The sequence below is a fragment of the Dromaius novaehollandiae genome, chromosome 1 (assembly GCF_036370855.1).
Source record: "Dromaius novaehollandiae isolate bDroNov1 chromosome 1, bDroNov1.hap1, whole genome shotgun sequence".
Classification (NCBI taxonomy): domain Eukaryota; kingdom Metazoa; phylum Chordata; class Aves; order Casuariiformes; family Dromaiidae; genus Dromaius; species Dromaius novaehollandiae.
This window is the reverse complement of record NC_088098.1, coordinates 215,147,799-215,162,597: the sequence shown is the minus strand read 5'-3', so window position 1 is coordinate 215,162,597 and position 14,799 is coordinate 215,147,799. Positions and strand designations below refer to the sequence as shown.

Here is a 14,799-nt window from a genome sequence, read left to right as displayed (position 1 = left end):
CTCCCTGGGGATGCGTCGCTCCCTCGGTGCTTGGACGACCTGCCATGCCTGCAGCTGGTTGTGGTAGCTGCCCATGCCCTTCCCGCGCTGGGGAGAGGGGAAGCCCCAGCCTGGTGGCACTCAGGTAAAGCAAGCATTGGAGTTGCTGCAGTCACAAAGGAAAACAGCATTATCTGTCCAAAAAATAGATAAAAAAGAACAAGACCTTCTGTCCCCATTCGAGGGAGCTGATTTTTGTTGTGCCAACGTGGTAGCCAGGATTCTGGCCCTGCTGAAGGCAATGCTGACCTTCCAGTCCGTGGAGATCCCTGCAGGACTCAGTGGGGCCAAAGAGCCTCTGCTGGAACTAACAATGTGCAGGAACTTTGCTCTCCCAAGCCCCAGGTCTGTTCCCTTTGTAAACCGGTCACTACAGTTTTGCGAGGAGGACAGGTCACCCCTGGGAACCTCATGGCACAGTTGTGGAAGACGAGGGGGAACTTCACCAATGGAGGAGGAGCAGTTCTTGGGCTTTGTGGTCTATGATTGCCCAACCCACAGCTGTGATTCAGGACAGGCCTTGGGCTTCGCAGAAAAATAATCAGGTGCTGAGAAGCCTCCTTGCCATCGCACAGAGGCCCTGGAGAGACCTCCAAATCCTCCCAATGCACCTAAGGTGTCCAAGCCCAGGCTCAGGACAGGCAAAGGGGGCAAAAGGGCAGACCAGGCTAGAGGGTTGGTGTTGCTGTAGTCTGCTCTTGAACGTGGTGTCATGTTGCCAGCAAGTGAGTTGTTATCTTCTCTAGTCCTCACCACAGAGAGCATCCTGCTCTCATTTCCCACCACCACTGGGACTCTGGTCCTTCACCACAGGTTTGGGTCAGGTTGAATCCATTCTCAGGCAGCTGGGACTGCAGAGCGGGGAGTGGGCAGCCCAGGAGATTTCAAAGCAGAGAGGAGGCAGCAAGGGGGGAAAGGAGGGGACTGTTCCCAGCATCTCCTGCTGCCCTTTTTTGGGCTACTCTGCCCATTCCCACAAGCTGACAAGATGGACTGGTGGAGACCTACCAGAGAAAGCCCCTACAGACCTTCTTGTAAGGCAAGGAGAACTGGGGGAGGAGACATTATCGGGCAGAAGATGCAATATTTAGTCTATTCAGTTGCGCTGTTTCAAATCTCTAAAGAATGAGGCCCAGGAGGTAATAACCAGAGGCAAGTGATTGAAATGCCTTTCCAGGTCCAATTTCCTGAAAGTGAGAAATTCAGTCCTGATGATTCAGAGATACTGGCGTGGACATAACTGCAGGAAGAACTACGGTACAGTAAGTACTGGGGTGCTTTCTCACACCCTCTGCTATCCCACGTCATTCTTCCAGGCACCTAAATATGAGTTTCCTGGCTCTTTCCGGTTCATTCTGCCCTGCTGTGTTGAGGAGGGGTTTGGGGTGGTCTTCACCAGCTAACCAAGGAATGGTCACTCAGGGTTTTAAAGGTCTTCCCCCAGTTCTCAGGGGACTGAAAACTCAGGAGCAACATTGGGCCTGGCTGCAGGAAGGGTAGCTTCTTCTAAAAACAGGCCCTATCCACCTCCAGGCCTGACCACATCCACAGTCATAGCTTTCTCTTGGCCTCAACACTATCCATGGCCCTCTTCTCTCCCTGTCCTAGCTGGATCTGACACAACAGCGGTCATTTGGCACAGGCAAGTGTGCTGGGCACAGAAGGGACCGCGGCCCAAAGAGTCCCAATATCATCCCCTGAGCCTGCAACATGATAGGAACAGCCATTTCCAGATTGGTCAGGATGATCCAGAGCCTCGGCAATCAGGCAGGAGATCTGCAGGAGCAGTGCTTAGCAGGGGATCCAGCGGGAGATGCTGGACCTCCGTGGGTACAGCCTTCACGACTTGCGGCTACCTTGATGTGAGGAACCAGTCCTTTCGAGGCCTCTCAAGGGGAGAAACTCTGTATGATTCAGCAGGGAAGAATCAGCCTTCATCAGCTTGGGCTTTTAATTAGTGCAACAGCCAGAGCCCTCCATTTCTCCACCCTCTCAGAGAACCTCCCTCCCAAAGGCTTGTCCTGGTGGTGGCTGATTTCAGCTGCTCTTATTTATAACCGTGCAAGCAGGAGATTAAGGAGGGAAATCTGCTTGGGGTGGGCGAGTCCCCGGGCGGCAGAGTGGCTTCATCCTGCTCCCTTTTGCAGATGCGGATCGGCTTCCTGAGACTGCAGGCCCTCTACCGATCCCGCAAACTCCACAAGCAGTACCACATGGCCCGCAGGCGGATCATCGAGTTTCAGGCCCGGTGCCGGGGCTACCTCGTCCGTAGGGCTTTCCGCCACCGCCTCTGGGCCGTCCTGACCGTCCAGGCGTACGCCCGGGGCATGATTGCCCGAAGGCTGTACAAGCGCCTTCGGGGGGAAGTAAGTACCGTGGAGGAGAGGTTGGTCGTGGGAAACGGAGGCAGGGAGAGGGACGTCATGTCCTCATGAGATTGGTGTTTAAAGAGCACAAAAGAATTACAAAAAGCAATAGATGTCTTTTTAGAAGAGCTCTTGTGTTTATTTCCCAGTATCATCGACGCCTGGAAGCAGAGAAGCTTCGGCTGGCGGAAGAGGAACGACTCCGAAAAGAGATGAGTGCCAAGAAAGCCAAAGAGGAAGCAGAAAAGAAACACCAAGTATGCTGTGACGGCCCTTTTTCTGGGTCTCTCTCTCTCTCTCTCTCTGTTTTTCAGGGCCATTTCCCCTTTGAGGGGGAAATGCCAAAAATATCTAGGAGATTTCTGCCCTGCTTGAGCAATTTGTATTTAATTCACTAAAGCTCTCTGTGTTCTAACTAGGCTGAAGCTGCTCCAGAATTTCTGATCTGCTGCACAGGAATGCCAGAGATGATTGTGTTTATTATTCACTTGCTTTTGCTACTGTATAAAGGCTGAAAGGGGAACTGGGACACTGTGTAGACCAATGTGTGTGTGTGTGTGTTTGTGTGTGTGCGTGCATGCATGCTTGCTATGTATATATAAAAAAAGGTGTCAGAGATGGTCTCTGTGCTTAGACCAGACACTTTGAATAGGCAATAAAGAGAGAGAAAAATGCTGTTGCTATGTCCTTCTGCAATTAGGAAAATTGAGACATAGACATGTTACTAATTTGCTCCAAGTCATGTTGCTGGGATAATGCCCTAAATACAAGACAGTCTGCTTTTCTTAAGCCAGGCCCTGCAGAATTTAGTGACAGCTCTTTGGAGGGAGTGGTTTAGTCATTGCAACTGTCCTCTTCTAGGTACGCCTGGCCCAGCTGGCCCGGGAAGACGCAGAGAGAGAAGTAAAGGAAAAGGAGGAAGCCCGTCGGAAGAAAGAGCTGTTAGAAAAAATGGAGAAAGCTCGCAACGAGCCCGTGAACGACTCGGACATGGTGGACAAAATGTTTGGATTCCTAGGGACAACATCTTCGCTGCCTGGCCAGGAAGGACAGGCACCCAATGGCTTCGAGGTACTGGAGAGATGCGACCCTATGAAAAGCTCTAGCAACACACTGATGAATCAGGGCAGAGGGGGGCAATCTGAAGGGGGGCTCTGAAGGCTTCCTTGCAGCCCAGGCTCTTCTGCATGGCCAGAAGGCCCTGGGCAGTCCCAGAGGGTCGCCTTGCTGCAGACAGGGACAGACAGGCAATCTGCAAGCCTTCTCTGGGGCTGTCATGTGGAGGGGAGCAGCATTGCTGTGTGATCACTGAGGCCCTGTAGTCTTTGAGATCTGCTCACTTGTGGTTTATCACAGCTCACAACATCTAGCTCAACGCCCCTTTCCCCTGTGCTGGGGATGAGGCCATGCTCAGTGCTTTTCCTTCTGCCCTGGGGACCTTGCTGGGCACAGGCACAACCCTTGGAACACCAGCCTTGCCAGGACTCCAGAGCTGTATTTCACACCTTTGCCTCCTTCACGACTGAAATCAGTCCAGCAGAAAAGTCAGGGCCAAGGGGAGGGGGGAGTTCAGTATCCAAAGCCATGCAGCATGTCTGACATGTCCTTCCCTGCCAGGATCTCGAGCGAGCCCAGAAGGAGCTGGAGGAAGAGGACCTTGATGCAGCATTGCCCCTCCCTGAGGAAGAGGAGGAAGATCTCTCGGAGTACAAATTTGCCAAGTTTGCCGCCACCTATTTCCAGGGCACAACGACACACACCTACATCCGCCGGCCTCTCAAGCAGCCTCTCTTGTACCATGAAGATGAAGGAGACCAGTTGGTGAGGCACGGGATGACTGCCCCTGAGCAGGGTGGGTTGGGTTGGAGTAAGTCTAGGGACCCCTTCATCCAAAGGTTTGCCTCTGAGATATACTGGTGTGCCCAGAGCTCAATGGAGAGCACAGCGGTGTCAGCAAACACTGTCCCATCAGCATGCTTTCAGCACTGATAAAGAGACAACCATCTTCAGAGGGACAGAGTGGTGAGCCCATCTCTGTACCCTGATATTTGTGTTAAGACTATTAATGAAGTGCTGTGGGGCTCGAGGCATGGACAGAGCAGAGTTAACAGAGGAGGAATGCTTGTCCTATAACTGGTCCTTCAAGAGCAGAACTATGTTGAACCTGCACAGCTGTAACGAACATCTGTCCATCGTCTTGCCCTCACAGTGGTTCTCCTTTGCAGTTGGCTAGGAGCACACGTGATGTCAGTTGCTGCCTCTCTATAAGGGTGGCATCTCCTAACCAAGAAGCAACACCCCCCCCCCCCCCCGCCATGGGGTGCAAAAACACACTCGTGACGGCTTGAACACAGACCTTGATTCTGGTGGTCCTGGCCACCAGCCTGCCTGGCTTCCGCTCACTCAGATGAGGTGCAGGCCACAGGCAAAATGGTTGTGTGCAATGCAGAAACGTGTTTTCTGTCCTGAAGATGTATGGGGAGACCACACTGGCCATCGGGGCATGCTGCCAAGGTGCAGCCACATGGCTGGGGCATGGTGATGGATGGTCGAGGCTCTCAAGAACAGGCTCTGTGCAAGTGTCTTCTTGGCTTTGGGATGGGGTGGCAGAATTGTACCCAGACTCTCCCAGGGCCCTGCATTTCCTCTTACCTGCTCTGTCCCTATCATACTGTTGATCTCTCCAGTCACGTCCCTATTCAGCAACTAGGCAAGTCACTTCTTCGTGATGCCCATTTCTACAAGGGGAAAAGGCAACTGTTTGTATTTATTAACCACTTTTAAGGCCCTTCCTGTCTTAGCCTCATTTCGTGCTTTGCATCTGACTGTTGAAAAGTCCATCATGTATTTTGCACTGGTCCAGCTCACATAACTTTTCATTCGTATCCAAATGATACATTGTTTTACACTCTTTTAAAGCCCCTCTTCCTGACGGATTCAGCATGGCTTGACCACCACATCCACTGTCCTCCTGAGAGCTAATGAAATTAAACTTTCCTTTCAAATAGGCAGCACTTGCCGTATGGATCACTATCCTCCGTTTCATGGGAGACCTCCCTGAGCCTAAATATCACACAGCCATGAGTGACGGTGGTGAGAAAATACCAGTGATGACCAAGATCTATGAGACTCTTGGGAAGAAGACCTATAAAAAAGAACTGCAAGCGCTGCAGGGAGAAGGAGAGGTAACTGCTACCGTTGTGGAAGAGTCGATATTATTAGGTGGTGGCTGTTGAAATGTGTCTGGAAAGAAACTACGTATGGGGTTTGCTGTAGCCAATCAGTTTGCCAATTTTATCTGTGGTTATGGTGCAAGAGGAGAACTGCCTCCGTGTCAGGTATTGGTCCTGTCCCTCGTTCGTCACTCGGATACCTGAAGTAAGGGAAGTGTCTGGACATCTGTCATGGGGCTCTGCTCTCTCTCCTCCTCCTCATAGGGTAGAAACACATGGGGGGGGAGTGCAATGTCTTGTGTCATCAGCCTCTCATTTGGGATTTTGTTTTGATCTGCCCTGGGTCAGAGGAGACAAAATTAAAAATGTGCTCTTAATCCTGGAGCAGGAAGTAAAGAGTTGCCTGGAGATTAAGTGGTGGAAATAAGAAAAAAAAATCCCTGTTACATCCTCAATGCTTTCTGGGATGTCATTGGAGGACTTTGTCTTAGGACCCCTCCTGGATAAGACATTGCTTTGGATAAAACACTGTCTATAGTACTGGTACCCTTTCATCTTTAACCTTTAATTTTAAGCCTTATATAACAGGGAAAGATATTGCCTGCTATTGGTATTTTCTATATGGTGCTGCTGCATTTACAATAAGATTTTTTTGCATCATTTGGACAAGCCCCTGTATCATTTGCAGATATAAACTGGCAGATCTCCTGGTTTTCTAGAGGCAGTGAGGTCACTTGGTACTTTAATTTACCTGAAAGGAAAGTAACCTCATCTGGATTCTAATTCTGTAAAAATATGCACCAGGATTCAATTTCCTTTAATTCTACCTATCATTTCTTTTTGATTATAACAAGAAGGCATATTTTGGACAGCTGAGTCATCAGGTAGTACAGAAGAGAAGAAAAATTTAAGCAGTCATTTGTGTCTGTGGTTGCATTTCTTCTGCAGAGTGCACAACAACACAGAGTTGGCTGACGACCCTGAATCTCACCGTATACAAATCCAGATTTATAGTACTGACTTGGATTTGTACTAGGTATAAAACCTCACAGCTGCAGGACTCAAAGTGCTGATTTGGTTAAAAAAATCATAGTCATTTCAAAGTTGTTAAAATGTTCAGAGGTTATCTGGATTAAAAAGTGAAGTGATTTTCCATGCCATCTTAATCCCACAGCTATCATAAAGTTGGCATGAAAGCAGAAAGTCAACAGGAACTCCTTATTGCATCCTTTATGATATGTAATCAGTGCCTGGGTCTGTCCCACATCAGATTTATACTTCTGGGAGATCTGACAGAGCACAGAGCTGAGATTAATGATGATGAAACCATAAAGGAGAACTATAGGGGCCCATGAATCCCTGGCTAGATGACTTCCAGCTCACAAACCTGCTGTGCAAATGGCTCACCTCGGAGAGTGATTCTGCTTATTTATTTGCCATGTAGGAGCAAGCCTGAATGGGTTACAGCAGAACAGGATGGACATGGTTTTACTAGGATTCAGGCACTTACTTGACAAAACTTGGCCTTTTTTCAGATTCCCCCAAGGTGTAGTTTTGATCCGCGGGAGGCTTGCTGAGTCTTGGCCAGATGCAAAATTCAGAGCCAGATGTGGGTTATCGCAGGGCACAGGAATGTGGGTCCAGACTTTTTGTTCCCACCAATATCCCCTTCTGCACCCAGGATCCACTGCCTCTTCCAGAAGCCCTGGGGAGGCAGGGGGACCACCTACTCGGCAGGACTCTGAGCTTCACTACATTTCACTACATGCCTCTTGCTTTGCAGAGTACTCACATTGACGGGCACAAGAAGAACAGTGTGCGGCACAAACTGGTCTCCTTAACACTCAAGAAGAAATCCAAACTGACAGAGGAGGTGAGAGGAGACGCTTGGTCGCCTGGCAGCACAAGTGCCGTTGGATTGTCTGCAGCCCTCTCTGACTCTCTTCTGCTTTTCCCTAGACAACATAGAACCAGCCCTCCTCTGGGTTTGGCGCTACCTGTCTCTCTACCTGAAAGATTTAAGGAGTGTTTAAGGGGAAAGGTTGGCTTCCCGTGTCTCCTTGAGTCATTCTGCACCTCGCGCCGGCCTCCCCTCGGCTCCCGTTCTCCATCCATCCAGCACCTTCCCTCCCCTCTCTCACAGCCCTCCATCCAGCTGCCGATACCTCTCACCACTCTGTGATGGTCTGAATGTTGCCCCTGCTTTTACCTTTCTGCCCTCCTCGGTGGCACAGGTAGCAGAGGTGGGGTATCCAAAAGCACTTGCCCATCCTCTGCCTCTGCTCCCATCCAATGCCAGTGGCAAAATTCCCCATGGCAACCATTAACCCAAGGCTGAGAGCTTTTGAAAATCCCATCTTGAAAGAGTGAGGAGCAAGAAGCCTTTTGAGAGGGAATAGGAGAAATGGAAAGACATGGGTTGAGTCTTCTTTTGCACACTGCCTTGTCCTCTTCCAGAGCAGGCATCATCTCACCCGACTGTAGGTGCTTGAGAGTGTAAAAATCTCTCTCTGAGTTAGTCACCCTCATTCCCTCTGGAGTCAGTGGAAGAAACAGGCTCCATTTCATCTTATACTAATGTGGCTGTAGACACACTCTAGAAATGTCTCTCTCTCTCTCCAGTGGCTCTAAGGCCAATGTGACTGGCTGAGATGGAGAGCTGGTAGGTGGATGAATGCCATCCCTGTTGTCACAAACAGCTCCATGCTTATGTGCTTCTGACTGCATCACTAGCATGGGGAGGGGGTCTTTTTTGTTAGCATTTTAAAGATTTTTTAATATGACTGAGATAAAGGGCCAGACCCTCCTTAGCAATAAGCCAGAGTTATTCCAATGATCCTTGGTGGTCCTTTCCCGGCTGTGGGTCTGGCTCACAGCTGGAATACAGGGGTGCTGTTGTAGAAAAGCCAAGAAAAGACTAGACAGAACCATCTTCATCTTCACCTGTATGTGATTGAAGCCAATAAAGTAACACCCTCATCACTTATAAAGTGCTAGATTGAAGTAGTGGAGTCCTTCCAAGACCTTTCCTGGCTGGCAGAGGAGTCTTCCTGGGGGCTCAGCACACATGTGGGATGGGGGTGGGGGGCACAGTGACCAGCTGTACTGAAAGAGAGCAATGTATCTGGTTGGCAGGTGACAAAGAGACTTCATGATGGTGAGTCCACGCTCCAGGGTAATAGCATGCTTGAAGACCGACCCACCTCCAACCTGGAGAAGCTCCATTTCATTATTGGTAATGGCATCCTCAGGCCAGCATTAAGGTTAGAAATCAGGACAAAGGCATAAACATGCCATTCTTTTCATTCCTTGTTCATTAAACTATTTTTGTCCAAATGTTTTTGCTAGTGTGTGCAGATGAACAAAGCTCACGTTATATCATTCTTCTAGTTGTGCTGTCTCGTACGGGTCAGGCTGTGCCGCTCTCCTTAGTGTCCATTTCAGGCCTGGTTGAGAGCCCCTGGAGGGAGGCTCAGAGGTTTCTCAAAGTACTTAGTGTGCTGGGTTGTTTTATTAACGTTTGCTTTTGTTGTTCGCTACTTGTCGTTTTCCATTTGACCATTTAGATCTCTTCTGCTTGTGTAAATATTTTAAATGGATCACTAATGAGACACTCAAGCTCATTACAGTTGGTAAATCAAGCATCCAAAAATTAGCAAGTACCAGATTAAGGCTGACTGCTCACCTTTGAGTTAGCTTATTTATATGTGCGTGTTATAATACAGTCTTGCTTATGTGATCTCATGCCCTTTTCATTCATGCCTATCTGCTCATGCAAAGAGGACGGGCATCCTCATCTGATGACCAGCTTCTCTGGTTTTCATTTCACCCTCCAAGTTCACCCTGAAGCCCTCAGCCTTCCTTTTTGGCAGGGCGCACAAAGTCCGCTCTGAGAGCAGACAGGTGGGGCAACTAGTTTTTGCTGTATCCCACATAGGTGAGGAGGTACCGTTATCCTGCAGTTTACATGTAGGGAACTAAGGTTAAAGGCAAAGGTGGGCGTTCATTCCGAAACTGAAATGCCTGTGAATATTACCTGTCAGTATTACCTACTTGCTTGTTTATATGTAAGAGCTGGACAAACTTTGACCTCCACTGGAGCTGTCAGTTCCCAACACTTCTGCAAAACAAGTTTAGGTGTCTCAACATGAACAGCTGGGAAATGAAACTCTCCCAGATGGTGGCCCTCTGTCAAGTTTAGTTTAGGAGACTCGCTTGGTATCGCTGGAAACCCTTGTAAGAAGCCAGGATAGACTCCGTCTTCCAGAGGTGACATTCAGCTGCCCGACCTGCAAGACTATCTCTTCTCTTCCTCTTTCTCTAAGTGCTGTTGGTCAGCTGTGTAAAATCCCAGCTGAAGCACAGGAAAAGGCATCACTTATTTGAAGTTCTAGCACTGGTGATAGGTGGCATTTTAGACACAAAGTGATGACCAGAGCAACCATCTTTACAGCAGTTAAATTAATATCCTTGCTATTCCAAAAGGGATTTTTAATTATCACATGCAGATGGGGCCTGCCTTTATGTCCATTCACTCTGAAGAGCACCCCCTTGCCCCGTGAACGCTAATTATTTTCTGATTCTTGTTGCAGGGATGAGATCTATTGTCAAATCTGTAAGCAGCTGACCCAGAACCCTTCCAAAAGCAGCCATGCCAGGGGCTGGATCCTCATGTCCCTGTGTGTGGGATGTTTTGCTCCTTCTGAGAAGTTCGTGAAGGTAAGTTGCAAATGATATTCATATTGTGAATTATCTGCTGATACATTTTCTTTTCCATCCCTGGGACCAGCTTTTCTCATGGGTTTCATGGTGGAGGGAACCTGGTTTTTGCCTTTGTCCGGAATTGTAATAACATAAAGGTCCTAATCAGAAAGAGGAGTGTGCATGTGACACAAGTCCTGATTAGGACAAGTAGACAACAAATTCAGATGAATCCTTCTGAAGTGTAGATGTATGAAGATGATCAAAATGTGTTTAAGTGATTTCTGCTAGGAAATGTTGCTGTGGGAAGCTACAAGAGGGTTATGCACATCCAGAATGGCCCATATTTTTCTCTCTTTCATTGTCCCATGGAAGACTAGTTTCCACACAGATATAAAAGTGTGCATTCATTCAAGCACCTGCTGCATTTGCCCACATGATTTCAGGCATCTGCTCTACTAAATCTGGCATGGAGCAGTACTACACAGTTAGTTATAAATATAACTTAATATAAGAAATTGCACATAGGAAAGGATGGTTTTAAATACCTGGAAGTATGCTTGCATAGTTGCTTTCTGCATGCTGGAATTTGCCCCACCATGTATTATATTGACAATGTCAGCTCTCTAAATAGCCACATGGGAAATGACATGTAATAAATCTTAGCTTCAGAAGTACTATGGATCAGCAGGACTAAAATCAGCAGGACTTGCTAAGGGGTTGACACTCCTGAAAATCAGGTGGTTGTTAAGGATTATTTTTCCCTTGGGCAAAATTCATGTCCTTCTGCCTAGCTTTGAGCAGCCTGTCTTCCAAATGAGTAACACACCTAGAGTCTGGCTAACACCCACAGGACTGCTCAAGTTAATCCCATTTGCCTGGCTCAGGGCAGCAGGCTCAACACTGTGTCTTTGCTTTGCCATGACATGACAAGACTTCCTTTGTCCCTCTCAGATTTTTGTAAGACTATCGCAGCCTGGACCTGCTCCCCAGCCCACTGGGGATCAAGGTTTTCCATTAATTTCCATAGATGTCATCAGATCAGGTAGTTGGTCCTTAGTACTCAAAGAGCTGAAGCCAAGAATAGAAATTCTTCCTTCCTCCCCAGGCCTTGTCACTAGGAAATATAATAAGGCAGATAAATTACTGGCAGAGTAGCAGAAAATTAAATTATGTCTGGAAATGAGATATGAGAAAGTATGTTACAAGAGATAGTGTGGATTTAAATCTTTAATAGCGGAAGCTTATTTTAGGAAATTGTAGCACTTCTCGGAAATCATTTATGAATAACTCTGAGGACTCGAACATGTACCTCTGCCCTGAGTTCTGATCTGTGCTGAGATACATGACAATACTCCCAAAAGCTTCTGTGGCGGTTTGTGCTAGTTCTGCCCATACTAATCTTGGGCAGTAGGTCAACCTTTTTAAACCCTGGGGCTGTGGGGCAAAAGGGGTATTCACACCACCTGACTTCAGATACCCATCGTCTCTTTACAGTACATGGAAAGAGATGGGCTCCCCGCAGAGGGCAGTTTGGAGACCATAAGGCAGAGCCCTCCCTGAATCACCCTCCAAAACAGTTTCTGTGTCCCCATGGCAGCCTGTGGTGACTGTCCTTGAACACACGCTGCTCGGGTTTGAGTGCAAACACCCCTTGCAGCAAACCACACTGCGGTTACTCTCCAAAGAGTGACACACTGGCAGCGACCTGGCCACTTTCAGAGCTCCTCCGAAGTCACTGTAGTTATCCATGGAGTTGTCATCGACACCTGCCAGCTTGCGATGTCGGTCAGCGTATTTTGAGATAAAGCATTCTCCCAGTGAAATGTTAATCCTGCCTCCATCCTCTACGCTCCCATCCAGACTGACTTTTTTGTTTTGTGAAATGCAGAGGAATATTCAGAGTTTGCTGGATTTCAGCGAATGCTTCTGTTTTGAAGCTACATTAATCCAAACCACCTGCTCCAGTCTGCTCTGTGCTGGGACACAAACTCCATGTCGGTGCTAGACCTCATTCTCCTGTCCTTAATCTATTAGTGTCATGTTTGCAGATGTTAGCAGTCAGCCAACATCTGGTTTACCATGGGATTACAGACTTTAACCATGCAATTGCTACAATAGAATGAAAGATAGCCACATGTTGATGACCATCCAGTTAGCCAGCAGGCATTTTGTTAATATCTAGTGTCTTTTCCTACTGATGCCATGACTGCTCATTTAGCAAGAATTATCCACCACCACTTTAACAGGCAGAAAAACACCTAAGAAAATCAAAGGGTAAATATTTCTTAGCATTTCTGTCCCGTGCTCTTCCCCGTGGTGAAAGTGCACAGCGAACGTTGTATCAGATGTGTGATTACTTTCTGCATGAAACCTGTATCAGGATCTAACTTTCATAGCAGAAATGTTCCTGAAAAAGAGACTAGGACTTTCAAGAAACTGCTGTGCCTGGAAGTTGTTCCACAACCTTGGAAAATATCAGACAGAACTGAATATTTCAAGAAGGATTTAGTTGATATTGGGGCAGCCTTGGATATGTTTTCCATATGGCCGCTTTCCAATATGAAGTGCCCACCTTGGCTCCTATATACGCTAAATATATATCCTATATTTTAAGTGTCATGTTGGGGAAGTGATTGGATTTTATTTTCTCTGCAATAAAGTGGCTGCATTTTTAACGTGTGCTGAAATGCTTCAAATTCTGGTTTAGGATCTTTTAAAATACACTTTTAGGATCTTTTAAAATACACTTTAAAATCTAAGTAAAGAAATGTCTATTTAATGTAGTTGCAAAGTGCATTTTATATTGGTAGCTAAATATTCTGAGAGTGGTATTTGCTTACAGTTCCCCTTGATCATTACTTTTAGGTCTTTTTCATTCACTCCTATATCTTTGGCTTAGACTCAATAACATTTTATATGGCTTGTCTTTAAAATACAGACATTGAAATTAATGGCAGCAATAATAGGAACATAAAGGCAGCTGCACTGGCTTCAATCAAAGATCTGTCTAGCCTGGTATCTTATCTCCACCAAGGCCAGTAACGTACAGTATAAGAGCAAGGCAAGTGTACAGTCCATCATCATCTCCGCCAGCTTCCAACAATGTGGTTTAAGAAAGTCTTGAGCCTTGAGTAATACCACTGCCTTTAACAGTCCCAGCAAGGCTTTTCTCCAATAAATCATTGCCTTTTTTTTTTTTTTTTTTTTTTTTGAACCCTTGAAAATGTTTGGCCTCTACAGCTGATGGTCTAATCAATGCGTTTCTTACTGCAAACAGTATTTAAGGAACTTTATCAACGGAGGCCCCCCCGGTTATGCTCCCTACTGCGAAGAGAGGCTGCGGCGGACGTTTGCCAACGGGACAAGGACACAGCCACCCAGCTGGCTGGAGCTGCAGGTAAGAGCCCCTCTGTCCCCACTCCCAGCTGGGCGGGATGCAGGATTTGTGCCTTTTGCTATGACAGGAACCCCACCTCTGACAGGACAGAAAGTTGCATGACAAAATGCCTATTTCTCTCAAAAATTTTCAGGTATTTCTAAAATATTGCATTCCTCATGCATCCAGGGCTTGCTCCAGAGCATGCTGAAGATCATCCCCTTAGGCTACATCAATACTTGTAAATTAAATGTGCTTGAGCATGTTCTCCGGCATTGAGGCCAGCTGGCATGGAGCAGGCCATGTGGATGCTAGGAAGCTGCTTTGCACGAGGGTGGCTGCAGGCAAACCTCCTGCCGGGAATGGTCCCGGGAGCATTACAGCTGCCCGGAACTCGTTCAAGGGCAGTGGTAGTTGAAACAGGCCCAGTTTGTGCCACATTTAAGAGTTTGCTATGCTAGTTTAGTAGCACAGAGAGCTGTGTTTCAGTGACCAGGAGCATATCGAGGCCTGCTTGGATTGACTTTCATAAGTGAATGCATTAAATAAAAATCTGGGGTTTCCAAGTGCTTCCTCTGGCTGACCATGCATTATCTTGTTAAGGAGTATGTTGCAGTAGTATTGAAATGAAGCCAGTCAGCAAGATCAGGGTTCACCACTGCTGAGGGGGAAGAATACATATGTAAGTAGTCGAGATGGGGTTGAAATTCATATGCCTTTATAAAGTTTAATTTCAATCCATTAGGCAACCAAGTCCAAGAAACCCATCATGCTGCCTGTCACGTTTATGGACGGGACAACAAAAACCCTGCTGACAGACTCTGCAACAACTGCTAAAGAGCTCTGTAATTCTCTGGCTGACAAAATCAGCCTGAAGGACCGATTTGGGTTTTCGCTTTACATCGCACTGTTTGACAAGGTATGTCTTGAATTACACTCCTGACTATCCCTATAAAAGAGGGGGAAATTCTTCTTGCTGCCACGTATTTTCCAGAGGGCAGAATGACCCTGCGCCCTGAGCAAACAGCAGCCTCAAGGTCAGGATGAAACATTTCTACAGTGCAGATGCCGGTATGATTTTCACAGTGAGGGTAGCTGAACAGAGGAACAGGGACCCAGAGAGACTGCGAGATCTCCATCC

At 47.3% G+C, this 14,799-nt stretch overlaps 1 protein-coding gene across 2 annotated transcripts in view; it reads left to right on the top strand.

The window, feature by feature from the left end:
* MYO7A (myosin VIIA) overlaps positions 1–14,799 on the top strand; it is a 69,380-nt gene that overhangs the window by 35,342 nt on the left and 19,239 nt on the right. For both annotated transcript variants that reach the window (XM_026097924.2, XM_064505207.1), the window contains 11 exons: positions 1,217–1,301; positions 2,187–2,405; positions 2,555–2,662; positions 3,267–3,476; positions 4,023–4,226; positions 5,414–5,590; positions 7,362–7,451; positions 8,714–8,841; positions 10,171–10,297; positions 13,560–13,679; positions 14,404–14,577. In XM_026097924.2, the coding sequence (XP_025953709.2) occupies positions 1,217–1,301; positions 2,187–2,405; positions 2,555–2,662; positions 3,267–3,476; positions 4,023–4,226; positions 5,414–5,590; positions 7,362–7,451; positions 8,714–8,841; positions 10,171–10,297; positions 13,560–13,679; positions 14,404–14,577 (1,642 nt within the window). The remainder of the gene's footprint in view (positions 1–1,216; positions 1,302–2,186; positions 2,406–2,554; positions 2,663–3,266; positions 3,477–4,022; positions 4,227–5,413; positions 5,591–7,361; positions 7,452–8,713; positions 8,842–10,170; positions 10,298–13,559; positions 13,680–14,403; positions 14,578–14,799) is intronic.